Below are 25,971 nucleotides of genomic sequence, written 5' to 3'. Positions count from 1 at the left end.
TTCCGATAGCGATAGGCTTACAAGTACAGATACTTGACCTCCTCGCCTGTCCCCACAACTGACTCGTGCGGCAGTGCAGGGAGGCACTTTGCCCCATCAGGAAATTTCCTGAGAACAGCGTCGGTGATCAAGGATGGACAGCGGTGCCCGGGATGCGTGTCACGAAAGGGCGATTTCTAGGCATTTGTGGTAATCATTCGAACGGAGCAGCGCACGTAGAAAAACGGAGCCAGCAACGTTAAGCGCGCATCAATAAATTGCAGAGTTAACTGTAGCTTCTCTCCTGAGGCCTTCACTTCCATCGCCTCCTCAATTCGTATGTCTGAAAACCTGGAAAGCCATGGCTTCCAAGGACGGTTTCTCGTGGACAGAGTCGCAAGGGCTCAAGGCCGGTGTGCCATGTATTGGAGCAATCCAGCCGCCGACAAACCTCAACGATGACAGCCAGCATGGTGACTTCGACGTCATCGTAGTTGGTGCCGGATATGCCGGCCTTACGGCGGTCCGAGATGCCAGTATTGCAGGTATGTGCATTGAAGCCCGAACTGCAGGATTCATCATATTCCGTTCCCACGGGTCAATCGTGCAAGATTGCTGACGCTGTCCACGGCTGCGTGCGCCTGTGTGTAGGTCTCAAAGTGCTCCTTCTCGAAGCCCGTGACCGCATCGGCGGGCGTTCGTGGTCCTCCAACATCGAGGGCTACCCGTATGAGATGGGAGGAACCTGGGTATACTGGAACCAGACCAACGTGTGGCGCGAAATTGCGCGGTACGGCATGCAGGATGAGCTTGAGGAGTCGTACGACTTCTCCAAGGGCATCGACCAGTTTCTGCTGTCCAACGCCCAGCGAACACAGAGTTTTAGTCATGCTGACGAGGTACGAGAATGTCCCATGGGCGTGGTGGATGTTACAGGCAGGTCACAGGCTGACTAAGGGCGCTTTTGGCTCGTCTAGGATGCGTTGATGAAGACGGCCCTGGAGAAATTGGTCAATGTTGACGGCAACCTGGGTAAGACGGCAGTGCCGTTCCCACACAGCGCCAAGATGAGTGCCGCGGAGCTCCGATATGACCGCATGACACTGGCCGACCGCATCAATGAGCTTCGCGACGAGCTGACGCCCAACGAGCGGCTGTGTGTGGAAGCGTTTGTGCTCCTGTGCAGCGGTGCGACGCTGGAGACGGCGAGTTTGTACGAGTTCTTGCACTGGTGGGCGCTGTGCGACTACACGTACGACGGCTTGATCAACTACCTGGTGCGGTACAAGTTCCACGGTGGCCAGTCGTCGTTTGCCATTCGCTTCTTCCGCGAGGCCCTGGCGACGGGCAACCTGCGGTACGCATTCGAGCAGCCAGTAGCCGCGATTAAGCAGCTCGAAGGCGTCAGGGGAGGGGCCGTCGAGGTGCAGACGCGAGCTGGGCGGTCGTTCAGGGGCCGGCGGGCCATCTGCGCGGTGCCGCTCAACGTGCTCGACAACGTGGCCTTCTCGCCGCCGTTATCACCAGGCAAGCGGGCGGCAGCTTCGCGGGGCCACGTCAACCAGTGCGTCAAGGTACACGCCGAGGTGTCGGGCACGCACCTGCGCAGCGTCACTGCCATCAGCTACCCGCACCACGCCCTCATCTACAGCCTGGGCGACGGCACCACACCCGCGGGCAACGCGCACATTGTGGCCTTTGGCGCGCAGCACAACCACTTTGAGCCCGACGAGGACGTCGCGCGCGCCGTTGACGCGTTCCGCGGCCTGGCGCCGGCCGAGACGGACATGTGCGTGCGGCGGTTGGTGTTCCACAACTGGTCCAAGGACGAGTACGCCAAAGGCGCCTGGTTCTTCCCGCCGCCCGGCCTGCTGGCAGACCACCTGGCCGACATGCGGGCGCCACACGGCCACGTCTTCTTTGCTTGCTCCGATTGGGCTCTAGGCTGGCGTAGCTTCATCGACGGCGCCATACAGGAGGGTGCCCGGGCTGTCGTGGCTGTCACTGGGTCCCTGGCCGGCACTCCATCACTCTAGTAAGCTCTTGTTGGGGTTTTTCGTAACCAAGCACCGTGGTGGTGGTAGTGGTGGTGGTTGATACAAGCAGCAAATACTACACTTGGGACAGTTCTATATTGTTCAGATAGGTAGCTCCTTTACATTATCAGTATCGGCCGCATAGATATGATGATCTGTGTCCATTTGCGCCTTCCCTGGTGTTCCCAGATCAGCGTGAGCGTGTCGAGAGCCAGTGGAATCGTGTGGAAATGCGTGCAGGCGAAGAGAGCCCGCAGGCGACTTGAGAAAAAGTCGCGGTGACGAGGTAACACGGCCTCGGCGGCCGCCACGAAACACGGCCACACAAGCGCATGGGCGCCGTCGACACCGGGCAGGGCCACCTCGTCCACCAACTGCTGCAGTGCGTCCAGCCGAGCAGCCGGGCACTCAAAGCATACGCTGCGCTGCAGACGGTCGCGGCAGAGCTCACATGCGGCTTGGATGGCCGAGCGGATGCGTTTCACGGTCGCCACCTGCTGAGCTGAGTCGTTGTTGGCCGAGAGGGCCTTGACATGGTCGGGAGACGCAAAGGCCAGGTAAGGCTCGACTGGCCCCGAGAGAATGTCGTGGGCTCTATCCTCGTGCTGGGTCAGCGCGGACCCAAGGAGCTCAAACATTCGCGTCTGTTGCATGAGAAAATCTCGAGTCTCTTCCCTTGTTGTACGTGTTGAGGTGGGTGAGCTCGAGCCCGAGCCCATCACGACGCTCGATACGTGGCGCAGCATCTCGAGCAGCCGCGGGTAGTTGTCTGAGCCAGTGATGGTGTCGCCGACCAGTAGTATCAGCACAGCCGCCCAAGTTGACATGCTGAATACACGGTCCGGGTTTAGCTGCCTCGAGTCCTGCACTAGCTTGGACAGGATAGCCTGCTGCCCAGCTTCGGCGGCTGCGCGGAGGCTGCTCGCGGTCGAGGTCGTTATGCCCATCCCAGCCAGATGAAAGGCTGCCACGACCGACAGGGCTCTCATTACCACGTCGCTTTGGCACGCCATGGGCATGATGATGCGCCGGTACCCATTGTCGCTCGAGTCAAACACTACCATCTTCGATGCGATGAATTCTGAGACTGCCATCATAGGATGGGCAAACCGCCCGCTCGTCAGCCGGCGCATATCAACAAGCAAGGTAATACAGTGGCTTACAGTGTGAGAAGAGCATCATGGCCTGGGGCGTTCGTGGTTGGACAAGAATGTCGAGGCCTGTGTCTTTGACTGAAGGGCAGTGGTCCGGGACATCAGGCGCAAGTAACAAATAGTCCGCCTGGGGATTGCTTGGTTTGTCAACTAGACATGGAGGTCTCCGTTCTTGGTCTTCAAGGTTCATACTTGATTGATGGCGATGACGGCGGTGTCGTTTAGTTGGGGATGGCGACACACCCGCAGATCCTGGCCGTGTCTGAGCGGTCTCGACGGTTCCTGGCGATGAGGACGTAGTGGACGCTGAGCGGCGGGGACTGCTGTCTTCTGCCGAGCTGTTCATGTGCGCACTGAAGCGGCATTCGAAGCCAAGGCCGCTGCAGTGGAGTCCCTTCTTGATGCACTTTTGGCACTCGGGCACCGCCATATCGCAGCGCACGCGCCGGCGGCGACATTGCGGACAGCCTTTTCAACAGAAAGGCGAATTAGAGACATGCTGCACTCCGAATAGAGAGTGTAAACCCACCGTGGTCGCGGCGCGCCAGAGACATGCTGGCAGCTGACCCAAGCTGCTAGTGCTGATCAGAACACCAGTCATCCAGTGCAAGTGCAAGCAAAGACATGCACAATCAGGGCTTCGATTCGAGCCTGCGAGGATCAATCCGGGCAACAGAACAGAATCGCGGTGAAGCAGAAGGGACAGCCGGGGATCCATCCTACAGACTTCGAGTCGTGGGCTTGCTATCATCAAGATGGGACCCATGTGTTTCAGCGCCAACCCGAATGGGGCAATTTCTTGAGAAAGTTTAAATGTGGTGCCGGCCTGCCAAGTCCACCGACTTATCTTTATGTGCGCTAGACTCAGTGCTTCCAGCTCGGCAGGCTTCCCCCATGAACAGGGTCGTCGGTTCCCCACACGCACAGCTCGCCAGGATCCAATGGCTCTCACGTCGAAATCATCACACTTCCCGAGAGCACGGTCGATGAATGGAGACTGACTTCTCCCACGGCAGCTGACTTAGATGGCCCACTTGACTGCCGGTATGCGTCTATACCATCGCGGACCGATGCGGACCATGCATCCCGACCTGTTCTGGATGGCCTTGCCAGTAATTCTGTAGCAGGCGGTGCTTCAACACTTTCTCTTTTGTAACATCACGAACAACTGCTGCCTCTGCTCAGTGATTCCTTAGCCTTTGTGTTTTACTCCGAGGAGCTCCCCAAGACTGGCGCCTTCCTAACTGCTAGCATCCTGCCGTCTCCCTCACTGTGGGACCTCGACTTGGTCCTTCCGATTGCCGAGACTGAAAGACCTATCACTACTGCCGACATGTCGGCCGTGGCGAATGTCTCCTTGGGTATGTCCATGGCGCATCTGCCCCTGCCGCCCGAGATAGACTCGGAGTTCGGCTCAAAATTGCTGGATGATACACCTGTTGACCAATGTGATATTAACGGGCACAAAGCACAACGGGACTAATAAACCAGGTGCCAGTTGACTACCGTGCGCATGGTAATAGATTGCCCTATCAGTCTGATAAGGACGCTCCCCAGCCCCAGCCTCGGCCCCTGCCCTGGCAGCATGCACCAGTCAACCTGGTGGTGGAGAAGGTGGTCTAATCCACCCAACCAGCAGCCGTAATTGTCAGCGTGTACAGGTACGGAGCAAACTTGCATCCAGTAATGCCGGCTAGTCGGTAGTGACCATTCATCCCGCAAAACCCAGCTCGACGCTTAGACCTTTTCTCCGAAAATAGCCGGTTTCGGGAAAGGGCTGATCGTACCCCATATAATTTAGGTTGGTGCTAATGATAAGACCGTTGCTTGAGTCGGGTGGCCTCGACCCGCGTTACGTGTCCCACTTGTGAATCTGTCGTATCTGAGAGCACTGAAGGTACACTTAAGTATTATGGATATTGGTCGGTTTTGGAGCCCTAATAAGAGTTGATGATAAGATGACATGCGCAGTATGCACCCGTGTTGATGCTTCCCAACGCATGTATATGAGGGCTCATCGCCTGCCTATCGTGGAACACCATTGTTGTCAACATCACCATCCCTCTGCCCTGTCACTTTTTATAGCAATTATATCATACCCACCAACATGAAGCGCGGGCAAGCAGCTCCCACGGGTTCTGCCCACGGGCACCTGCAGCAGAGGCTGTCAGTGCTGAGCACCATGGCCATGGCCTTCGCCATTCTTAAGTCGGTCCCCAGGCGCCCAGTTGCGTTCTACCCCGCGGTGGCCAGATGAAGCTTCCAGCCCCTTTACTTTACTGACTGTTCATCACAGTACATGGATCGCCCTCGCTGGGTCCCTAGGCCTCGTCTTGCCCTCTGGCGGTCCGACCGCCCTTCTGTACGGCTTCATCATCTGCGTGATGTGCAACTTTGCCCTGGCAGCCAGCCTCGGCGAGCTCGCGGCTATCTGGCCCACAGCGGGCGGCCAGTACCACTTTGTTTATGCACTCTGCTCTGAGAAGTGGGCACCCCTCTTGGTACGTACATGTGCAGACAACTACTACAGGGATATTTGATAATCATACGCACATGCCTTTATTCATACATGTATACGTACCGTCGACACTGACGTGACTCTGGTAGAGCTTCTTCACAGCATGGGCCAACATCTTCGGTTGGCTAAGTGTCGTCACGGTCCAGGCCTTCTTCGGTGGTAAGTAAAGCACACATATATGATGACAGAATCCGCGATGTGTCCTAAATCCTATAGAAACTGACTCTTCCAAAATGAACACCAACAGCCCAGTTCATCTCCGCGGCTGCCATCGTTGCATCTTACGAGCAGTACGAAATCACCGCCGCTAAGACCTACGGCATATTCGCAGCTCTGGTCCTGTTCGGCACCTCCATCAACATTTGGGGTAACAAGATTCTGGGATTCTGGAACGACGGAGCACGTAAGTTGAGAAGAGAAAAAGGAGAAGAAGAAGAAAATCATTTCATGGTCAGTTGCTGATACAGGACGTAGTTTACTGGTCGATCGCCGCTGTGTCCATCATCAGCGTCATTGTGCTCGCAATGTCGGACAAGACAGTGGCCAGCTTCGTCTTTACCGAGTTTGACAACTCCACTGGCTGGCCGGACGGCATGGCGTGGCTCCTCGGCTTGCTCCAGCCAGCCCTGTCGCTCATCTGATATGACGTCGTTATGCATATGGCCGAGGAGATGCCGCAGCCTGCAAGGGATATCCCAAGAGCGATGCTGTACGCCGTCGCCGTCGGGGGAGTCACGTACGTGCAATGACATAATCCTTGATTGATAGAAGCTGACAACAGGCATCATCTGCAGTGGCTTCGCATTCATCCTGGTCACCCTGTTCGGTCTCACAGACCCAGCCACAATCTTGGCGTCCACGACCGGCATCCCCATTGTCGAGCTGATCCTGCAGGCCACCAAGAGCCGCGCAGCCGCGACCATCCTGAACCTGATGATGGCCGTGTGCTTTATCAACGGCACCACCGCCAGCATCACCAGCGCGAGCCGGCTTGTCTGGTGCATGGCCCGCGACAGAGGCACCTTCTTCAGCGAGTTCTTCACCGCCCTCAGCCCGACGCTAAACGTGCCAGTGCGCACCATCTTGGCCTGCACCGTCTTCAACCTGCTCTTCGGCCTCCTCTACCTCGGGCCCCCCGTCGCCTTCAGCGCGTACATGTCGTCCTGCACCATCTTCCTCAACGTCTCGTACGGCGTGCCCGTCATTGCCCTCCTCGCTCGGGGCCGAGCCGTGCTTGCTGCCCACCGGTATCCCGGCACGCCCCATCAGCTGGGCAGGTGGGGACTGGCGGTCAACCTTGTCGCGTCTTTATACGTCGTCGTTACGTCTGTTGTAGGTTGCTCGTTGGTTCTGATGTTGGTTTGGTCAGCCGGTAAATCTAACCGTTAATCTTCAGCTCTTCATGATGCCCACGAGCCTGCCGGTATCGGGTGCCAATATGAGTAAGTCCCCTGCCTATTCTTCCTGTCATTGCATCGCCGGAGCCCTGGATCCCTCGAACTGACAAGATCTAGACTACGTCATTGTCGTCATTGGCATTTTCCTCATCTACGTGTCGATTTATTGGGTTTTCAAGGGTAGCTCTTTTACGGGACCAGACTTCGACGGTATCCTGGGGAGAGCTGTGTCTAATGTTATCCAGGCCAGCTCGAGCAACGTGAACGAGCCATACTTGGCTGCGAGCGAGGCAGGGACCAAGGGTGGCTTGGCTGACGGGGTCAGCAAGCATGTAGTCTAGTTTCCACGTAGCCAGGCATGCGATGTAATACAAATTAATGGCTCCTTACGCTAGTTACCACTACCATCAAGACAAATACGACTACGACTACTACTACCCTGCACAATTTACTAGACCTCTCATCCATATTTACGACGACAGTCAGTGCGCCCCTCATAGAGAGCCCGGACTCAATCACCATCAATACCCCGACTTCATTGGCAGACTCTCAACAGAGCCTAGTTTTGCTCCATTAGTCCTTTTTGCATCATTCTCCGGCCGAATCATCGCGGTGCTGACATCCCCCGGGCTGTGCGCTTTCGGGACCACGCTAGGCCATTCAACCAAGGACATGTCAAAGATAGCCATGGCAGACGACCTGAAGGCGGTTGCCTAATCAGGTTGCCGGGGCTTTCGCAGGCCCCTGCGGCCAGAAGACCGCAGATTCAGCAAAAAAATAGCAGAACCGATATTCACTGCAGACAGACATCGTAAACGAATATGTATAACTTGCTGAGCTCGCCTAGATCTGGATTGAGTCCTTGGGATCTATCAAGGTGTGTGATCACGATACTATATACAAGTTTCGTGGGCAGACCCGGGGATTATCCTACACACTCGGTGGTTAGCCTCTTCTCGAACATCTGTTGGAGAGTTTGGCCCAGCAACAGTGTGCAATCTCGCCGTGAATGAAGAGGCAGAAAGCAGAACCCGTTGGCATCTGCAGCTTGGAGGGCTTGTCGTACAACGTCCAACACTCGTGCCAGTGCTGACAACCGCTCGATCTGGTGCGATGTCAACATGGCATTTATGGCTGATTGGTGCTGGCTGCATTTCTGCCCGGTCTTTCTTAAGGCTCAAAGGAAGCAGCATGCTGTCGAAGTATAACTCATTTGTGGCAATCAGCCACAAGCCGTGCAAAGAACGTATCCTATGCCCGGTCAGGTCCTGGGCATCACAAACATCTGGACTCTCAAGAGTCTTGGAGCTGCCAGATTCTCTTCGCGGCGCTAGAGATAGCATGTTACACTTGACGTAGAGCTGCAGATAGGTTCATCAATGCCTTGAAACGGTGCGATGTGGCGATGCAGAACCACACCATCGCAAGTAGGGAAGGAGAAACGCGCTTCTCGTAAGTCGATGATGCTCCCGTGCCGCAGCTTATGACCTTTATCACCCAACGGCCAGGGGCCCGGGTCAAGGGGACGAATGGATCAGCCAACGGGCAGGCCACCCACTGGGCTCGTGCATTAGCCCTTTCCCAAAAGGGCAGCTCAAGAGGCCGTTGGCCCCATACGAGCTCCAAATGCACGGACTATCATGATCGGCTGCCTCTTCCGGGGTTGTGGAGTGGCAGCAGCCGCAAGCCAAGCAGGTTTAAGCATTCTCCAGGTCTGGGCAATCTTGGCGATTGCAATTTCCCGGGACCATGTCCATGCAGGAGGGCGAGAGTAGCACAGCATAATGAGCCCATGAGAACTCGGATAACAGCTGCCACTCGGGAGTCGGCAGGGGTTGAGCTGGAGGTGCGGGCACGGAAGCTACTTCAAAAGCAACGATGATCGCCGTCACCGGGACTTTTCTCTTCTTTCCCCCCTTACCACCCACCTTCCTTCAGTGTCTCTCGTTCTCTTCGTGAGAACTAAGCGCACAAAATGAGGTTCCACGTCATCCAACTCGCCCTTCTCGGCGGCATTGCCCTCGAGGCGGCTGCCAAGCCTGTCGTGCCCACAACGCACACGCTGCATGAGCGTGCGGGCCAACATTGGGGTCGTGACTGGAGGGTCAAGCAAAGACTGCCGCGCAATGCCAAGCTGCCGATGCGCATTGGTCTGCAACAGTCGAACGAGGCTGTTGGCAGAGACAGACTTGAAGACATGTAGGTGTCTTGTGCGCATGATTTTGATCCACAGCAAATGACTGACGTGAAGCGGCAAAGCTCCAACCCCAAGTCGCCTAACTATGGCAAGCACATGACAGCCGAGGAGGTCCGACAGCTGTTTGCGCCGGCGCGAGAGACGGTGGAGACGGTGGTCGAGTGGCTCACCGACTCGGGCATCCATATTGATCGCATCTCGCAGTCGTACAACAAGCAGTGGATCCAGGTCGACCTGAGTGCCGACGAGGCGGAGAGCCTCTTGCTCACCGAGTACCACCTCTACGAGCACTCTGCCTCGGGTGCCCATGACATCGCCACCAGGGACTACCACGTACCGCGCCACATTGCGCAGCACATCGACTACATCACGCCCGGTGTGCGTCTCCGCGCCGATCCCAAGAAGACGGAGCTGGCCAAGCGCAGGTCCAACTTGCACAAGCGGACGATTGCCATGCACAAGGCGGAGAAGCTGCTTCCCGCCCTGCCGCAATTGAATGCTTCGACGTGTGCGACCTACATCACCAACGATTGTCTCTCAAGTAAGTTACCCACAGCTTTCGCTTGGCACGTGGATCACCGCCGCTAATTGTCAATCAACCAGCCCAGTACCACATTCCCCCCGGCAACAAAGCGAGCCCTGGAAACGAGCTTGGCATCTTTGAGACACTCAATGATCACTACTCCAAGAAGGATCTGGATGAATTCTTCGCGGCCCTGTACCCTAGGGTCCCGCAAGGCACGTACCCCGAAGAGCGCCTCGTGGACGGGGCCCTCGGAGCGGTCGAGACGCCCGGCGACCCGACTCTCGAGGTGGGCTTAGAGTCGAACCTCGACTTCCAGTCGGCGTGGCCCATCATCTGGCCACAGAAGACGGTTCTCTTCCAGGTGGATGACCAGCCGGTGGAGATTGCGGAAGCCAACCCCCTGCCGTACCTGGGCTTCTACAACACCTTTTACGATGCTCTTGATGGGTCGTACTGCAGCTACGCGGCCTTTGGCGAAACGGGCAACTGCGTGCGCCCGGAGTGTCTAGACCCCAGCTACCCCAACCCGGCCGAGGGCGGGTACAAGGGCGAGCTGATGTGCGGCGTCTACAAGCCAACCAACGTCATCAGCATCAGCTACGGCGGCGGCGAGGCTGACGTGCCTGCCTCGTACTGGAAACGCCAGTGCAGCGAGATCATGAAGCTTTCGCTGCAGGGTGTCACCGTCGTGCAGTCATCCGGCGATTCAGGCGTAGCCAGCTACCCTGGCGACTTCGGCTTGCCAACGGGATGCACCGGACCTGCTGGCACCGTATTCTACCCAGCCTACATGTGCCCTTACGTTTTGAGTGTTGGCGGCACCCAACTGGACAGCCGAAGCAACAGCACCACCAACAAGCCGGGCTGCAAGCTATACGAGCGTGCCGTGACCCGTTTCCCCTCAGGCGGCGGCTTCTCAGACTACTTCGACGTGCCCGACTACCAAAAGGACGCAGTGCAGACCTACTTTGACACGACCCCCCTTCCCTTTGTCGGCTACACCACCCGCGACCCGGCCAAGAACTTCACCGACGTCGCGCCGGGTGTCTTCAAGATCGGCGGAAGGGGCTATCCCGACGTTGCCAGCGTTGGCGATCGCTTCGTCGTCCGCTCCAACAGCACGTGGAACACCATCGGTGGCACGTCGCTCAGTGCCCCCATCTGGGCTGGCATCATCACCCGCATCAACGAGGAACGTCTCGCCAAGGGCAAGAGCACCGTCGGCTTTGTCCACCCAACGATCTACGCTCACCCGGAGGTCTTCACCGACATCACCGAGGGCTCCAACCCCGGATGCAAGTCTGGCGGATTCCCGGCTGCCAAGGGCTGGGACCCTGTCACGGGTTTGGGCAGCCCCAAGTACGACCAGCTGCTGAAGGTCTTCATGAGCCTGCCCTGAGCCATCTTGTACTTCCACCTGCAGTATAACTCTAACTTTGTAATCTTCGATGGGGATGACCAGTGTAGATGAAGTGGACAATTTAATGTGGAGCACATTGGTACTCTATACACTGGCAGACAACGACGTTTATCGAAGCAGCGAGTAAGAGACGAATCAAATATGACCTGATGTGCCTTTATTGGGGCTTGACCTTATCCTGAAGCGTGCCAATCCATTTGCCGTGTCAGGCAACGCGATGATGGACCATGTACCCAAGCTTGAGAGTCGAGACCTAATAATGACTTTAAAAGTAGACATAGACCAACGAAACACCAACGAGTGCGAAAGTCAACAGTCATCAACCACCGCGACGCCCAAATTTTCACTTTGTGGCTTGCCGGACTTGGTGTCGCTCGGTAACCGCTGCACGAGCCACCTAGGTCAATCTTCGCCAAGGCAAAGTGACACTAAAAATGTCAGCGGAACGCCTTGATTGGGACCAGTGTTGCACGGTGAGAAATGCCGACATGGCATGCAACTTCTCATACAGGTGTCACATTACGTCGTTGCACGGGTGTGGGTGATACGACTGTCGCACGTGAGCCCCGATGTACTACAGCCGCCAGTCGAGACGGACAACGCACCAGGGAGGGTTTACAGGAGTCGTATCGGCGTGGCGTCGGCAGCAGCCGCTCGGGAGGTCTCCCGGGAGCGCTAGTAAAAGGTAGTCCGCACTTGCTGAGACATTGTCACTCGGTTGTAGCACCAAATGACGTTTGCCGGCCACCGAATGCCATATAACTCAGGAGCGTCCTTATCGCGCGTGAGCTCGGACGACATTGATGCCTGGCCCCTTCAGCTTCATTGTGTTGTGACCCGCACACACCTGTGCCCGCAATGATATAAAAGAGTCAGCTCGAGGGAGCCCCCGAGCCCGATGTCGTTCGCTCTAACTGGGACTACTTCCTTGCAAATGTTCGTGAGCGCGGAACCACATCGCCGTCAGCAGCACATAACCGCCAGCCAGCCTCTGCCAGATGCATAACCCCAATTGCTCGACAACCAACCCCTTTGACTCCGATTGTGATCCCGAGGCCACACTGCGCTGGAACTATGGAAAATTGTTCGAGGCCATCGAGCGGCTTTCCCGGGGTCTGAAAGAACGGGGTGCTCAAAGGGTGCGCCGTTGATCACCTTCTTGTGGAATGGCATCAAGGCACCCCTATGTCAGTGGACAGCGCATGCCGAGAGCTAAGTCTACGCGCCTCTGCACCCGAACAGTCTGCGAATCGGACAGACGCTAGCCATATGGTTGAGACCATCCTGGGCTGCTGTGGCAGTGATGCTCGACCAATAGTGGTCGTGGGCGATGCAGCCACGACCCACGACCTGTTTATGGCGAAGGATGCGCCGAACATTTGCATTCAATTTAGATTGGACTGTCAATCTGACTTGGTCGCCGTGTACCACGGTGCACCTCAATGACTGCTTCAAGGGGCTGGGTGCGAAGAGCGTCGAGAACAAGTAGGAGATGAGCAAGGGCATACAGTTCAAGACTGGAGCCCTTGTTGCCGATGAGATGCACAAGATGTCGGCTGAGCGCGATTTTCGGTTGGCAGGGCGGAGATGGGAATGAATATCACAATTTGTGAGCCGAGAGCAGGAGAACCCTTGCCGGTCAGTGTCGCCGGTAAGTTCCATATCAGCTCCAGAACAACCATCCAGAGATACTACGGTACTAAGGGCGCCAATGATGATGAATTCACCATGATGAAGAGGGGACTCGGTGGTTCATCACGGGCGATCGGGCTTTGATACGGGAGGAAGAAGGTCTGTTCATTGTGAGTCGACATAAGGAGACCATCATTCGTGAGGGAGAGAGCATATCGCCTATCGGCATTGAGAAAGCCATCGCTCGGAAGCCCAGCTTGGCTGCGCTAGAGTTCCTCGTTGTGGGCGCACCTGATGCCATTGCTAGCCAGATTCCAATCATCGTCGTGAAAGGATCGCCCGGGACCGACACGCTGTACTCTGTCCAACATACGGTATGCGAGCTCATGGGCCTTATTTACGTGCCCGGGTAGCTACTAACACTCGACGACCTGGGTCTACAAGACTGGCTCAAAACCATCATTGGGGAGTTGAAACGTGGGAAGGTAGCTACGGGACTGAAGAAAGGCATCGATGCCTGGCAGCAGCAGTCCAGCTCCGAGGACGGCCACATGCCTTCGCAAAGCCAGGACGATCGGGTCAAGAAGATTTGGGCATAAACAGCCGGTATGCACCTAGAGATTTTGCCTATGACGACACTCCTCCAGGCGTTTGCGGACAGTATCGCTGTGATCCGCGTCTGGGCCCGTATCCACCGCGAAACCGGGCTGATGCTGTTTCTGGCGGACATAAGCAGCGCCGGGACGGTTGCGGTACTGATAGAGATGCTACATGCCCAGAAAATCTGAGAGGGTCATGCTCCTCAGCTCCGACTACTCAATCACCAGCAATCCCTTCCCCGGGGTCGTTGAGCCGCACATCCTCACAGTCTATTGACCAGCAATTGTCCCCGGCGGAGCGCGAATCCGTCGTTGGTACCTTGCACAACCTTTGTCTCATCTGGGAATCTGTGCAGTAAGTCCTTCCTGCCCCTGACTATTTCGAAGGTCTCACGGCATCTCTGGTCGTTGTCTGCCTTGGCGCTGATCTCAAAACCGTGAGGTCGGCACTGCGTGGTAACTTGGTGCGATATCCCCTACTTGTTTCCTGCACGGCCCTACGACAGAGAAAAGCGCCTGACACTTGCTCTTGAAACCAGACGATGAAGTTATGGGCCGTATCATCCACAGAAGTGAGTCCGTTGACGGTAAGAAGGCTCTGTTGGACATTCCACGGCGTTGCCCTGCGCCACGAGGGCGGGACGGCAAAGCCCAGTGACACATTTGTTACTGTTGGTCTCCAAAAGCCATGCATGGGTATGCCTGCCCGGCGTAGCGCAGCAGGGTCAGCTGAGACAAAGAACACTAGATAAGATTCCATGGTCACAGATCAGACCGCATCGCAGGAAGGCAAGCGTGAAGAGGTGTACATAGGACACCCAGGATGTAGCCGTGGGGGCTCCTCTCGCACCTCAAAGCACGTTCATTTGTAGGCATATATGTGCGTTCGTGCGGCCTGCGACGCGCCATTATAGAAAAGCTAGGCTATCTTGGCGCGAACTTTTCACGACAACCCATTCTCCTTCGGCTTCTATGCATTGGTTGTCTCTTTGAGGAGGATCAGGGTACTTGCGAAGATGCTCAATAGCCCATACCATGTCCTTGCCTAGTACGGGGGGGACCCTGCCCGCGCCATGGATTGTCCCGAGTCCTGCGATCTTGAACAGAAAGTCGAAATACTCCGTTGTCTCCCCATTATCCCATGGAATGTCATGGAACTTCTTTCCCTCAGATCTAGTTCGCTTCGCCCGTGCTTTTTCCCACTCTTCTTGATCTCGAAGCGATGGCAGTGCTGTAGAGTTTCTGTTCGACCATATTCGTGCGATCGCGATGGCTTGGTACTCGAAGCTCCGGAAGGTCAATGTTCGGGGTACGCCAACGAGAGCGATTGTGGGAAAGTCTCGGAGAAAAGTGTGCCAATAACAACCTCGTAGCCTGTTTTCCGCGTAATCCCATAGAGCTCGTCCATTCGCCTTTTCGTTCCAGAAAGGGAACGAGGTCTTGTACCCGGTACAATATACGACGATGTCGACGTCGTCAAGATAGCTCTCATCATTAAACGTGATCCTGCCATCAGTACCAAACTCCTTGATGATTGGCTTCCACTCGATCCCTTCTGGTGGTTGGTCGCCATCCCACCTCGACTTCGAGCGTTGGGATATGACCACGGGCAGCCTTGCTGTCTTGAGGACGTCTAAGCTCACATCGCGACCTGAGGCAGAGTTACCTACTACGACGATACGCTTGCCTGCAAAAAGGTCTGGAGAGCGATAGAACTTGGAATGTAGCACTCGCCCAGGGTACTTAAGGAGGTAATTTTCAAGACCTTGAACCTGCGGGACCTATGCAGTTTGGTCAGTCTCAAAAACCGAGAAAGAGATTCGGAGGAGCATACATACGTAGGGCACCGCGTAGTGACCATTGGCCAGCACTACAGCATCGAATCTCTCCTCCCACCAGATGTCGACGCGGCGAACAGGGTCGTACTTTCGTAGAGTCAGGTTCCAATCTTGTTTTTTCTTGTTCTCGGAGTCGAGCACCATGGAGAGGTCTTCCACGGTCGTATTGAGCTCAAGAAAGTCATCGGTGTGGTGAGCAGCGAAGTAGCTTTCCACGTACTGCCGAGCTATGTAGTGGGGCACGAATGGCCCATACGCGAATCGCTTGTCTGAGAAGCACATTGCTATGTCCGGGACATTGGTTCTAGCATAGAATTTAGCTTCGAGTCAATATGGGTTTAGTCGCCACCGGCTTCATAGGCTTACGTCAATGTACTATAAATGGGGGTAGTAGTCCAGCGCTCCCGCTTGGAAGGCTGGGTGATTGTTGGCAATTCCGGGGGTATTTCAAGAGGCCTGTCGACATCGACAGGCAGTTTTCCAGGGAAGATAGGGTGCTTGGCCCCTGGGTCAGCATCATAGATCCTGTGGCACTTTGATTAACAAAAGCAATCTCGTAGTCTTCTCCTAGTGGTGGCATACCATGTACCACCCGCAGCTTCTCGCCGTTCAAACACCTTGATACGCTCGAAATAAGATTCGGCCTTCAGCGCCGCAGCCGTGATGGCCCCTGAAGAAATGATTATTATGTAGTGCACATGGTAGAAGACTGAAAATGGGACAGTATACCAGCTGCGCCTGCGCCAATCACGGCAACCGACTTCACGTCCATGTTCAAGTTGTTAGGTCTCAGAGACTGGAACCTGGCCTTTTTGACTGTAACAGACAAAATCAATCACCTTAAAATCATTCAGACCCAAGGGCAGGAGTGAGAAGATGCTCGCCTACTCGTGAATCCACATGGGGACTTCTTCTCTTGAAATGACCTGGACCACACCGGAGTTGCGACGCGCCATATTGCACACATATTGCACCATAAGCCGTCATATAATGGTTGCACGGTGTCTGAGCAAAACAGATTGCCTCCAAAAGGCGAGCTGACTCATCCCCCCACTCGGATACTGCACCATGGATTCCGCTAGTGAGATTGGGAATCGAATTGATAAGATGACGGCGCTCATTTATTTTGGAGAGGGGCCGGGTCTCCTCACGACATGACCAATCCAGAAACCCGACACCGCCATGGCTCAGCAACGCGATATCGAGAACGGGATCACGATCAACGAGCAGACTCCTCTCATTGAAGAGTCTTGTGCGGAAGATGCCACCGATGCTAATGCCCATGAGTCTCCAAAGCGGACACCCAGCTGGTACATCTGGCGGATCCTCTGGACAATTGCGGCCGGTCTCGTTCTGGCTCTCTTCGTCAGCGCCTGGTTTGAGGTCGGCGGAGATGTCGAGGCATGTGCATGCTCGTATCTTGGTTATGACCAGGATAACTGACTCGTGGCTGTTTAGTTCGACCTTGGGCCGGCCCTGAAGAGAGCTCTTGGGGGAGGCTTGAGCGGCGCGGCCGCCATGGTTCTGCAGGTACTGCTTCTGATGGTGAGATCCCCCGATATGTGCAACCTCAGCTTACAGGGCACTGACACGTGTAAAAGCCACTCCGTACTATTATGAACTATCAGTATCGCTTCGGCTCTTCGTTCGCGGAGGCCAGTCGAACACTTTATCAGGATGGGGGAGTTCGGCGGTACTACCAAGGAATTGCTCCGGCCTTGGTACAAGGTATGGCATCCCTGTGATCACAGTAATATTGTTCTACGTTGTTGATTTAGCATGACAAAGGTCCAATCGCCAGGTTCGGGGACACTGCCGCCAATGCTGGCATCATCGCCCTATTTCAGTCCAATCGGTATCTAAAGCATCTTCCGTCTTTAGCAAAGACCGTATTTGCATCCCTTTGGTTGGTTCCTTAACTTGCATCAGGCGTCTTCTAATGCTGACGTTTGCGCATTCAGTGCTGCGGCTTTCCGCATGATTCTTACGCCGGTCGATACCCTCAAAACCACTTTACAAGCCCAGGGCGGTAAGGGTACTGCCTTGCTCCGGCAGCGTATCAGGCAGCACGGCCTGGGCAGCTTATGGTGGGGAGCCTTTGCCACAGCAGCAGCAACATTTGTCGGCCACTATCCATGGTTTGCTACGGTCAGTCTTCCCTCTCGAGTTCGAGGCTGTTTCTACCCTAACATCAAGGCAGTACAATTACTTGAGCGAAGCTATAGAGGAGCCGCCAAAGTCAGCCATTGTTCTGTTCTTGGCTCGTCTAGCCTTTATCGGCTTCGTCGCCTCACTTATAGCCGACTCCTTATCCAACTCCCTCCGAGTTGTTAAAACATATCGCCAAGTCAACGAAACTAAGATTAGCTACTGTAAGCGCACTCTATTTTCATGTACTTGGTTAACAGTGCTAACTTCAGTTCAGCTAGTGCGGCGCGATCGGTCGTGGCTGAGCAGGGTATTGTCGGACTTCTAAACCGAGGGCTGAAGACACGAATACTCTGCAATGGCCTCCAAGGCCTACTGTTCTCGATCTTATGGAGGCTTTTCCTCGATATGTAAGTTTGAAATAACCCACACTGATATCTATAACTGACGAACCGTCGCAGCTGGGAAGATAAGACGCGAACTTAGCGGGGGTGACCGAGGCTTCGACAAATCGTGGCGACGGGAGATGCACGACTAAAGGGAGTTCACCGCTTGACGTCAAGCACGGCGAAATAACCACGCGTCACAGGCGCCATACGTATACCCCGTGTTTGAACGTAGTGAAAACTAAGGCGTTTGCTACGGGGCTGAGGCCGTCAAGTATGGCTGGATACCAGCCCTCGGCCTCGGCGAGTCGCTATCGCGTCGCTGAGGTTGGAGCTGTCAGTAACGTACTTCACGGCAGTGCCTGGGGTGGAGGTGGCTTGCAGCTTTGGAGATGGGGGCGAGGAGGCCATCCTGGAGCTTTGCGGAACGACTTTGCAGACTCCTGAACTGGAGAGACCCGCAAAGACGATGGAGTCTGCTTTGTGCGTCGTTTGTCACGACGAGAGTTGAGCCAGGCCTATCAAAGACTTGTGGTGTTAGAGCAGTCGGCTTATCTAGATCGTTTTTGGCTAAAATAACTTGAGTCGCCTTTCCTACAAGACCTGTCTGGAGGACCGGCGACCACGCCCTACGTTGACATGCATGGTACAGGAACAGGGATCTGGTCCACCAACCACCATCGCGCCTGCTTACCATGTGTCGCTGGTAAGCACGAAAATAGAGCGGAGAATCAGGGCGATTTCGGATGTTGGTATTAACCCCCAAGCTCATTGCAGGGAATGACAAGACATTCACACGAATGCTACTGAGCTTAATGACTAAGGTGGAGCCCCTTTCTGCTGCTCGCGTTGTGATTCGCGGATCCCGAAATCTTCCCCAACTGGCGTGACGGAGGATTCAACGAATTCGAAGACGATAAAGCCACTCAAGCGGGTGCGTGGGCATAGCAAGATGCAAATTTGGTATCTACAAATGCCCGGAATGGATCGGAATTTGCGGCAGTCGTGCAGGACAAGCAGGCGCCAAGCGCGCCACTCCTGATAAGCCTGACAACAGGGCAAATTTGGATCCACTCACCGCCCAATTTCTGACCACCCACCCACTTTCTTCCTTTCCATCAGCACCCGCATCCCGCCCAAGTTCAACAATCACGATGCTGCTACAAGTACTAGGAAGCTCCATCTTGGGAGCCATACTGGTGACGCAAATACGGGGATCAGAGAAATGTAGCAGCTTCCTATCTTGTTACGTCCTGCCCGCAATCGCAATCGCGACGGTCCACTGCCTGTGCCTGGCGTTCTACCACATCATTCTGTATCCGTTTTATCTCAGTCCGTTGCGCCACCTGCCTCACCCGAAGCAAAGGCCCCTTCATCAACGATTCCTATCAGAACCTGGGTACCGCAGACTCGTTAGTTGGACCAATGACGTGCCCAATGACGGCCTGATTCGCTACTACGGCCTCCTGAATGCGGAGAGAGTGCTCGTGACGAACCCTCAGGGATGCAAAGATGTGCTGCAGACGCAAGCATACAACTACATCAAGCTGCCGTGGGCACTGGAGGTCATGGGCCAGATTGCGCCGCAGGGCATCCTCGTATCGCCGCCCAAGAAGCACAGGATGGACAAGAAGATCATGCAGCCCGCCTTCAAATTCAAATACGTCAAGGATCTGTCACCCATCTTTTGGGCTGAGGGTGCCAAGTTCCTGACGGCAATCGAGAAGCAGCTCGACGAAACCAAGGAGAGCATTGTAGACATTGGATCCAGGCTGCACCACGTCACACTGGACGTCATCTGCTTGACGGCATTTGGGGCTTCGATACACGCCGTCGAGAATCCCCAGTCAGCCCAGGTCAAAAAGTTCCGCAACCTCTTCGCAACCAAGACCAGCCATCTGATGTACCGGTTCACCGCGTTCATTCTGCCACTTTGGCTGTATAGACGGCTGCCAGTCAAGGCGCGGAACGAGATCATGGACGCACGAAAGACCATCTCCGAGTTCGTCAGGCCGCTGGTCCAAGAGCGGCGCAGGAATAAAGACGGGCCCGAGGCCGTCAAGTATGGCCAGGGCGACGTCATCGCCACCCTCTTGCAGTCCGGGGCAGACTTCAGCGACGAATACCTGATTGACCAGTCCATCCACTTCATGCTGGCTGGTCAAGAGACGACGGCGACCGCCACGGCTTTCACGCTTTACTCGCTCTCGGAGCACTCACCCGAGTGGCAGACGAAGCTGCGCGACGAGATCCGCGCCAACCTTCCATCGCCATCCTCCAACACGCCCGTCGACGCCACCCAGCTGGAGAGTCTGCCATACCTCGTGGCTGTGTGCAACGAGGTGCTCCGACTGTACTCGCCCGTGGTCTACTGTCATCGCCAGACCATCACGCACTCGGCAACGGTGCTGGGCACGCCCATCCCCATGGACACGGTCATCGTGGTCGCGCCAGGGCTGATCCATGAGTCCAAACACGTCTGGGGTCCCCGCGCCAGCGAGTTCGTCCCTGAGCGGTGGTTGACCCAGGACAGCAACGGCGAGACCCGGGTCGATCCCCTGGGGGGTACCAACGACGTATACGCCGTCATGCCCTTCACGTACGGTCCCCGCGCGTGCATCGGCGAAAGGTTTGCCCGTGGGGAGTTGTTGTCGCTCGTGGCGCAGTTGGTGGGCCGGTTCGAGTGGAAGTTCAAGGGCATCGGCCGAGCTGGGGACAAGCCCATGCAGGTGGCGCACGCCGTCGTTGCTGGGCCGGTGGGCGGCGGTATGACTTGCTATGCGAAGCGCGTCGATGGGTGGTGAGGTAGAGCGAGGATTGGGTGATGTGATGTAGAGCCGTTAGATTATTATCAACAGCCGTTCTGTCAAGATCCTGCCTCCGGGGTCAGCTGTCTGGCAGGGCGCTGGGGGTTGCTGTTCTGCAAGAGAGGTAACGCCTATGCAATAACACTTCCATTTTACTCTCGTTCTCTCTTTAGGGTTATCGTATCTCTAGGAAGAGATACCAGTCTCTGCAATTAAGTAACTAGTTCAAGTAGGATAAAGATTTGCACTGGTAGTAGTACGAGCATGATCATAGAGAAGTGTTTCAGGACGAGGGAGAGCAGTATAATAATAAGCGTGGTTAGTCTGCTACGAGGCTGCGTTCTTCACAACGTCATCACGTGTGCTACATCTGATTTCGGTTCAAGAGAGCCTGTGAAGTTCTAGAAGTGACAGAGCGTTGACACAGAAACCTTGAGATCCAGCCAAGGGACACGCTAGGGAGATTAGCCGGTGTTGTGACGAGCATATCGAGAGTTTGCCACCATCGTCAACATGATAGTATTGGATCGCTTGGTGACACCAACACTGCATGTCGCTTGCTATCTATCCGCTGAGCCTTGTGCCCAAGAAATGACTGGGCAATCAGGCAGGATCCTTTCCACCGAAGATGCCCAGCAGCTTGGCACGTGTACGGAGTCGAGACTTCGAACTAGGTGGCGCATTGGTACCATTGCGACCTCGGGACGACTCTTGCTGTTGGTCAGTGAATGACGTACTTCGAGGAGCATCTCTCTGCACGCTAGGGCGTAATTGTGACCCGATGGGATTACCTGGCCGCAGTTCGGGCCGCAGCTGTTGTTCCCCAGCAACTACTTGCTGTCCCTGGTGTGAGGGCTCTTCTTCAGGTTGTATAGCCCAACCTTCGAGCTCAAGAGGTTCGAGGCCCGGTTCGTCTGAAGAAGTCAGGATCCGGGTTTGCTGCCCAATATCTACATCGGAAAGCTCATCGTCTTGCAAGGACGTCCGGGCAACGCGAAGTAGCCGTTGATGCCAGTGCGTAATTGTTTCCTCGGGAAGGTCAAGTCGTCTAATGCGGAGTTTTAACCAGCAGTACTGCTCTGTCGTCGGTTCTCCAGTCAAACATAGCCCAGGAGCTACATCTCGCATAAGAGGCGCGACCTCATAGCGATTTTGTGATAGATATCGGAAGAAATTCCGAATCATGGTCTCGGAAGCTATTTTGAAGCAGCCACCATGGCGTACAAGAATGCTCAGATGCTCAAAAAGCCAGTCCATACCAAGGAACTCAACTGTAGCGGAGGGCGAGTTGTCGAATAGACCCACTAGGTGATCCAATGGTGTCCCCAATTGCGTGTCGTAGTTGGCATAATCTGGGTGGCGCTCGAGAATCCATTCCACCAGCCGTGGTGGGCCAAGAGTTATGAGGCTGAAGCGGTTTAAAGTGTTCAGAAAGTCGAATGGTGCCTCTCTTTGAAAGCCTGGGAATGCAGTATGGGCAGCCAACGTTGTTGATATCGCAGCTTGGAATAACTCCTCAAACGACATCGTGTCCTGGCGTCGTGCCTGACATCGCACCATTCGGCTGGCCAACCTGGAAACACCGATGGGGTCGAGGGAAGCTTGGAAGCCGAGCCGGAGCAGCAACTTGCTGGTCTCAACCGCTCTAGCGTCGGGGACAACATGGTTCCCATTCTCACTTCTCCAGAGAATCGAGAACAGCCATTCTTCTGACTCTGCAATGCTCGTATCTGCATTGTGGAAAGCGTCCTCCAGATACAGCCATAGTCCTTGATGGACTGCAAAGCTCGCCGCAGAACCAACACGATACAGGCCAAGCTGTTCGTAGAAGCTGCCCGATAACGATCTGAGAAAGTCGTATTGGCTGATACCAGTTGTTCGCTCAGCTTCAACCGCGTGGAAGGCAAACCGTTTTACATGTGCAGCGAGTTCATCAGGCTCACCGAACATGGCGAGTTGATATGCCCAGAATCTGGTTAAAAAAGAATGACCATTCTCAGGCGTTGAACCAGCCCGACTCCCAAGTACGACATGTTTGAACGTAGCGGCCTCCACCCATTCTTTGCATGTTTGATGCATAAGTTGAACCGTCATCATGCTCTTTAGGTTGTCGGCTGTAGGGAATAGGCGCTGCAAAGTTCGATTGATGGTCTGGTCTTTCGACACGAGGTTGACAAGCCCGCCAGTCACCGTGTTCAAGTACGCTTCGAGCTTTTTACGACGTGCAGATGCCGGTAGTGAGTCTGCAAGGAGGGGCAGGGGATTTCGGTGCATGCCGCTGGACAAGAGCATGGGAATTTGTTCGATGGTCAACTCCGTGGTGGATTTAGACAAACACTCCAGGAGTACATATGCTTCTCGTTTGGATGAGTATGGCAGGCGTTGAATAATGGTTGTGTAGTACTCGTGCAATTCATCCGGTGCTATCGCGAAATGTCGCCTGAGAAGTTTTTCCGTTTGGACTTTGTTGATGCCATCCAGGTCAGAAGCCGAGCTCAGGTCGTGCAAGAGCAATCTCACCCAGAGGAATACCCCATGTGCGCGCTCTGTTATCTCGTCGGCCAAAGGGAGTAAAGTTGCGCGGTTAGTATGATTCTTTTGGAGGATCCCAGCACAATACTCCCGGATGTCCTCTCGCGTGTGTTCGTGTATGCGAAGCCCGGGGCTGTCGCCAAACACATCCTGAAACACAGGTCAGGGGCGACTAGAGAACAATACTCTTGCTTGTGTTCTGGAGGACTTTCGAGTCGTGATGAGATCTTTCAAGAAGTCTGCAATGGTCTCCGGACGGCCATCATACTCATCCAGAGCATCGAAGTATAAGCAGATCTGGAGATCCAGGAGACTCTGATCGAAGATCTGCCGCACGGCTTCCTCCAACTCTGCCCTACTCCAAGCCGAGAGTTGAATACTGAAGCGGAGCTGTTGACGCGCTATCTGGCGATCCACAGCCTTCTTGATAAGCTTTCTGTGTCGAAGGCTATTTGCTCCCATGACACCAGCTTCCAATTCCGCGAAGGGAACCGAAGTGGTGTCGCCCGTCGTAGGTACCGCGAGAAGCTTATGTTTCTGCAGGAACTCCGTGACAATGCGTTTGTAGTCGATCTTGTAACGCCAGGTTGCTATCGCATCGTCTAGACAATCGATGTTGACTCTATCGGCTTGGTTACTCAATGAGATAACATCACTCATCGAGATGCTACTCGGTTCATCGCTGTTCGATAGATTTTGGAACGCCAACAGCAATACGCGCTTGATAGCCAACTGGCGATCTTGTTCCAAGTTGGGGCACTTATCTGCGAGCACAGCATCCAGTTCTGCGGCAGGATCGATCGAAAGGAGATCCTCCAGTCGTTTGCTCAAGGTCTGATCGTAAGCTGGTCCTGCAATTGACTCAAGAAGTTTTCGAGCGTCATATGCGAGAGAACCTAAGCGTTTGGAGTCCAAAATCGCCTGCAATTTAGTGTCTAGTAGGGAGCTGATGATTGGAAACAAGCCCCGTTCTTCTGCAAGTATTTGGCCCAAAAGGGCTTGAAGCAAGCCTTCAAACGACTTCTGTAGGTGAGTCCCTCGATGGTGGAAGAAGAAGCTGGCGATGATCTGATGATGCTTTGAGCGCCAGCTGTGCATCAGTTCCATGGTGCGTGGATCTTGCAGCAGAAACTTCATGAAAGTCGACTTGCCGGAGCCCGGTTTGCCGCTGATCCAGAAGATCCCCGTTCCACTGCGTAGCCATTTGGTCAGACCTATCGACGTATCATCGAAGGCCCAGTGGAATGTTTGTTCAAAGCTTTCTTCGATTTGTGAAAATCTTTGATTTGTCTCGGTGCTTGTGGAATGGACAAAGACTACCGCAATCATGTCAGCCTTCTGTCAGCGGCGATAAAAAAGAATAATGGAGGACGTACGATCATACTGCCATAGCATCGATTTCGTGCCGAATGCTGTTTGGTCAAGCTCGGTCGGACATGTGAAAGAATCGTCCTCCAGTTCAGTTTCGTCACTGCGAGCGTCGTCATCATCTGAGCTGTCTAACTGCGCGGCAGTAGCAGCACACTCGTCTCGATTGCGACACAGATCACTAATCCTGCCAGCCCAGACGCGAATCTGGTCATCACCCCGGCCCAACTTAATCATGTCCCAGTGGCTCTTATCGATTTGAACCATAGCCTTTGTGTCAATTTCAGATCGACCACTTGTTGCGGAATCACTGTCCACGATGATGCCAAATGACTGCGCTCTCGACATTGTTCCCCCTATGGCGTTCTGTAAACTGTTAGAAGTGACCAAGCCATAAGCCTTTCTTCTATAAATAGCAAACTAACCGCTGTAACCATAGACGGCTGTGTCTCGTAGGCCCAGACGCTCTGTATACCCGCATGGCAAGACACGCCAGAGAACTGGGCCTCTAGGTCGAATAATACTTGTGACTGGTTCGTCAAGTTTTCAATCATGTCTCGATTCGGTTGGCTCCCGAGCACAGCTAGTAGATGCGATACTGGCATGCCTCTACTGGGAGTGCCAAAGAAGACCACACCCTTGATGTTCGAGAGAATGAACTTCGCACGCTCATTGCCATCAGCCAGGAGGACGGACATCTGCTTGAGAATAACACCACCCAAGCTGTGGGCTAAGAACAAGAGTGGTTTTGAGGTCGGTGCAGACCAACCGCCGGTCTGCAGGTCCAACATGAGTGTCCTCGCTAGGTCAAAGATATCTCCTACAGGCTTTTGGGGCAAGACGGCAGCGCCGTAGCCATACAGTAAGAACCTTGTCCGTGGCATCAGCAAAGGAAGTGCGTCACGGATCCACATGAATGATGGTTCGTCTTCCGAAGGCTGCCAACAACCGAAAGGGTGACCAACAAGGCCGGGAAGCGCAATGCAGTCGAAGCGGTGTCTCGATTCTTGTATCGCATTGAGCACAGTGAAACCTTCGAAGTGCGTGTCAAGAATCAGAGGTTCAGAAAGTAGGGGAACCGTCAGTTTCCACTCGCGACTCTGAGGCTGCAGATAGCTGTCCACTGTCGACGAGCGGCACATTTCCGGGATTACTTTGAATGATAGTGTCGCTACTTTATTCTGCGATTTCTGGTCCCAGTCGACAGTATTGGCCAAAGAGTGGATATCGATGTCGTCTGATGTAAGTCGTGGATCTGACACCGCTGCGACAAGAAGACGAGCTGCTGCAAATCTGTCAACGTCAGCGGGCAGATTGCGAAGCTGGTATGTTTGCTGCGGTTGGCTGTGCTTGGTGTAGGCCATGCTCGGCGTTAAAATCGGCCTCGGCGCAGTGTGTGCTCCATCATTTGCTGCTTCAAGACGTAGTATACAT

At 54.8% G+C, this 25,971-nt stretch overlaps 10 protein-coding genes across 10 annotated transcripts; 5 read left to right on the top strand and 5 right to left on the bottom strand.

The window, feature by feature from the left end:
• Positions 1-340: 340 nt before the first annotated feature.
• Positions 341-2,015, top strand: B0I36DRAFT_354291 (monoamine oxidase N; the record flags this gene model as incomplete). The annotated part of the gene is made up of 3 exons (XM_046157297.1): positions 341-524; positions 631-878; positions 957-2,015. 3 exons carry the CDS (start codon positions 341-343, stop codon positions 2,013-2,015), a joined length of 1,491 nt encoding a protein of 496 aa, XP_046006232.1.
• Positions 2,016-2,134: 119 nt separating this feature from the next.
• On the bottom strand, positions 2,135-3,723 carry B0I36DRAFT_394484 (uncharacterized protein; the record flags this gene model as incomplete). Its single annotated transcript, XM_046161501.1, has 3 exons — positions 2,135-3,102; positions 3,179-3,637; positions 3,699-3,723. 3 exons carry the CDS (start codon positions 3,721-3,723, stop codon positions 2,135-2,137), a joined length of 1,452 nt encoding a protein of 483 aa, XP_046006231.1.
• Positions 3,724-5,276: 1,553 nt separating this feature from the next.
• B0I36DRAFT_377391 (amino acid permease-domain-containing protein) lies at positions 5,277-7,425 on the top strand (the record flags this gene model as incomplete). Its single annotated transcript, XM_046160554.1, has 9 exons — positions 5,277-5,377; positions 5,466-5,670; positions 5,777-5,846; positions 5,935-6,090; positions 6,162-6,315; positions 6,376-6,423; positions 6,482-7,019; positions 7,084-7,129; positions 7,202-7,425. 9 exons carry the CDS (start codon positions 5,277-5,279, stop codon positions 7,423-7,425), a joined length of 1,542 nt encoding a protein of 513 aa, XP_046006230.1.
• A 457-nt stretch (positions 7,426-7,882) lies between these two features.
• On the bottom strand, positions 7,883-8,515 carry B0I36DRAFT_335086 (uncharacterized protein). Its single transcript, XM_046155419.1, has one exon. The coding sequence runs from the start codon at positions 8,425-8,427 to the stop codon at positions 7,978-7,980; it is 450 nt and encodes a 149-aa protein (XP_046006229.1). The 5' UTR covers positions 8,428-8,515; the 3' UTR covers positions 7,883-7,977.
• A 544-nt stretch (positions 8,516-9,059) lies between these two features.
• B0I36DRAFT_253529 (putative Tripeptidyl-peptidase sed1) lies at positions 9,060-11,206 on the top strand (the record flags this gene model as incomplete). Its single annotated transcript, XM_046150764.1, has 3 exons — positions 9,060-9,283; positions 9,344-9,822; positions 9,885-11,206. The coding sequence occupies 3 exons, from the start codon at positions 9,060-9,062 to the stop codon at positions 11,204-11,206; spliced, it is 2,025 nt and encodes a 674-aa protein (XP_046006228.1).
• A 3,123-nt stretch (positions 11,207-14,329) lies between these two features.
• On the bottom strand, positions 14,330-16,071 carry B0I36DRAFT_394475 (uncharacterized protein; the record flags this gene model as incomplete). The annotated part of the gene is made up of 5 exons (XM_046161500.1): positions 14,330-15,239; positions 15,297-15,600; positions 15,663-15,821; positions 15,879-15,966; positions 16,026-16,071. 5 exons carry the CDS (start codon positions 16,066-16,068, stop codon positions 14,367-14,369), a joined length of 1,467 nt encoding a protein of 488 aa, XP_046006227.1. The 3' UTR covers positions 14,330-14,366.
• Positions 16,072-16,478: 407 nt separating this feature from the next.
• On the top strand, positions 16,479-18,425 carry B0I36DRAFT_425183 (mitochondrial carrier domain-containing protein; the record flags this gene model as incomplete). Its single annotated transcript, XM_046162316.1, has 8 exons — positions 16,479-16,697; positions 16,755-16,841; positions 16,898-17,024; positions 17,085-17,202; positions 17,258-17,444; positions 17,497-17,668; positions 17,722-17,854; positions 17,906-18,425. The coding sequence occupies 8 exons, from the start codon at positions 16,479-16,481 to the stop codon at positions 17,928-17,930; spliced, it is 1,068 nt and encodes a 355-aa protein (XP_046006226.1). The 3' UTR covers positions 17,931-18,425.
• Positions 18,426-18,970: 545 nt separating this feature from the next.
• Positions 18,971-20,965, top strand: B0I36DRAFT_335082 (cytochrome P450). The gene has a single exon (XM_046155418.1). The coding sequence runs from the start codon at positions 18,985-18,987 to the stop codon at positions 20,632-20,634; it is 1,650 nt and encodes a 549-aa protein (XP_046006225.1). The 5' UTR covers positions 18,971-18,984; the 3' UTR covers positions 20,635-20,965.
• A 275-nt stretch (positions 20,966-21,240) lies between these two features.
• B0I36DRAFT_354285 (uncharacterized protein) lies at positions 21,241-22,929 on the bottom strand (the record flags this gene model as incomplete). The annotated part of the gene is made up of 1 exon (XM_046157296.1): positions 21,241-22,929. The coding sequence occupies one exon, from the start codon at positions 22,927-22,929 to the stop codon at positions 21,241-21,243; it is 1,689 nt and encodes a 562-aa protein (XP_046006224.1).
• Positions 22,930-23,331: 402 nt separating this feature from the next.
• On the bottom strand, positions 23,332-25,901 carry B0I36DRAFT_354284 (uncharacterized protein; the record flags this gene model as incomplete). The annotated part of the gene is made up of 3 exons (XM_046157295.1): positions 23,332-24,485; positions 24,546-24,870; positions 24,963-25,901. The coding sequence occupies 3 exons, from the start codon at positions 25,899-25,901 to the stop codon at positions 23,332-23,334; spliced, it is 2,418 nt and encodes an 805-aa protein (XP_046006223.1).
• Positions 25,902-25,971: the final 70 nt, after the last annotated feature.

Source organism: Microdochium trichocladiopsis, assembly GCF_020744255.1.
Source record: "Microdochium trichocladiopsis strain MPI-CAGE-CH-0230 chromosome Unknown B0I36scaffold_11, whole genome shotgun sequence".
NCBI lineage: Eukaryota > Fungi > Ascomycota > Sordariomycetes > Xylariales > Microdochiaceae > Microdochium > Microdochium trichocladiopsis.
The sequence above is the reverse complement of the archived record's forward strand: the minus strand, read 5'-3'. Positions and strand labels throughout refer to the sequence as shown.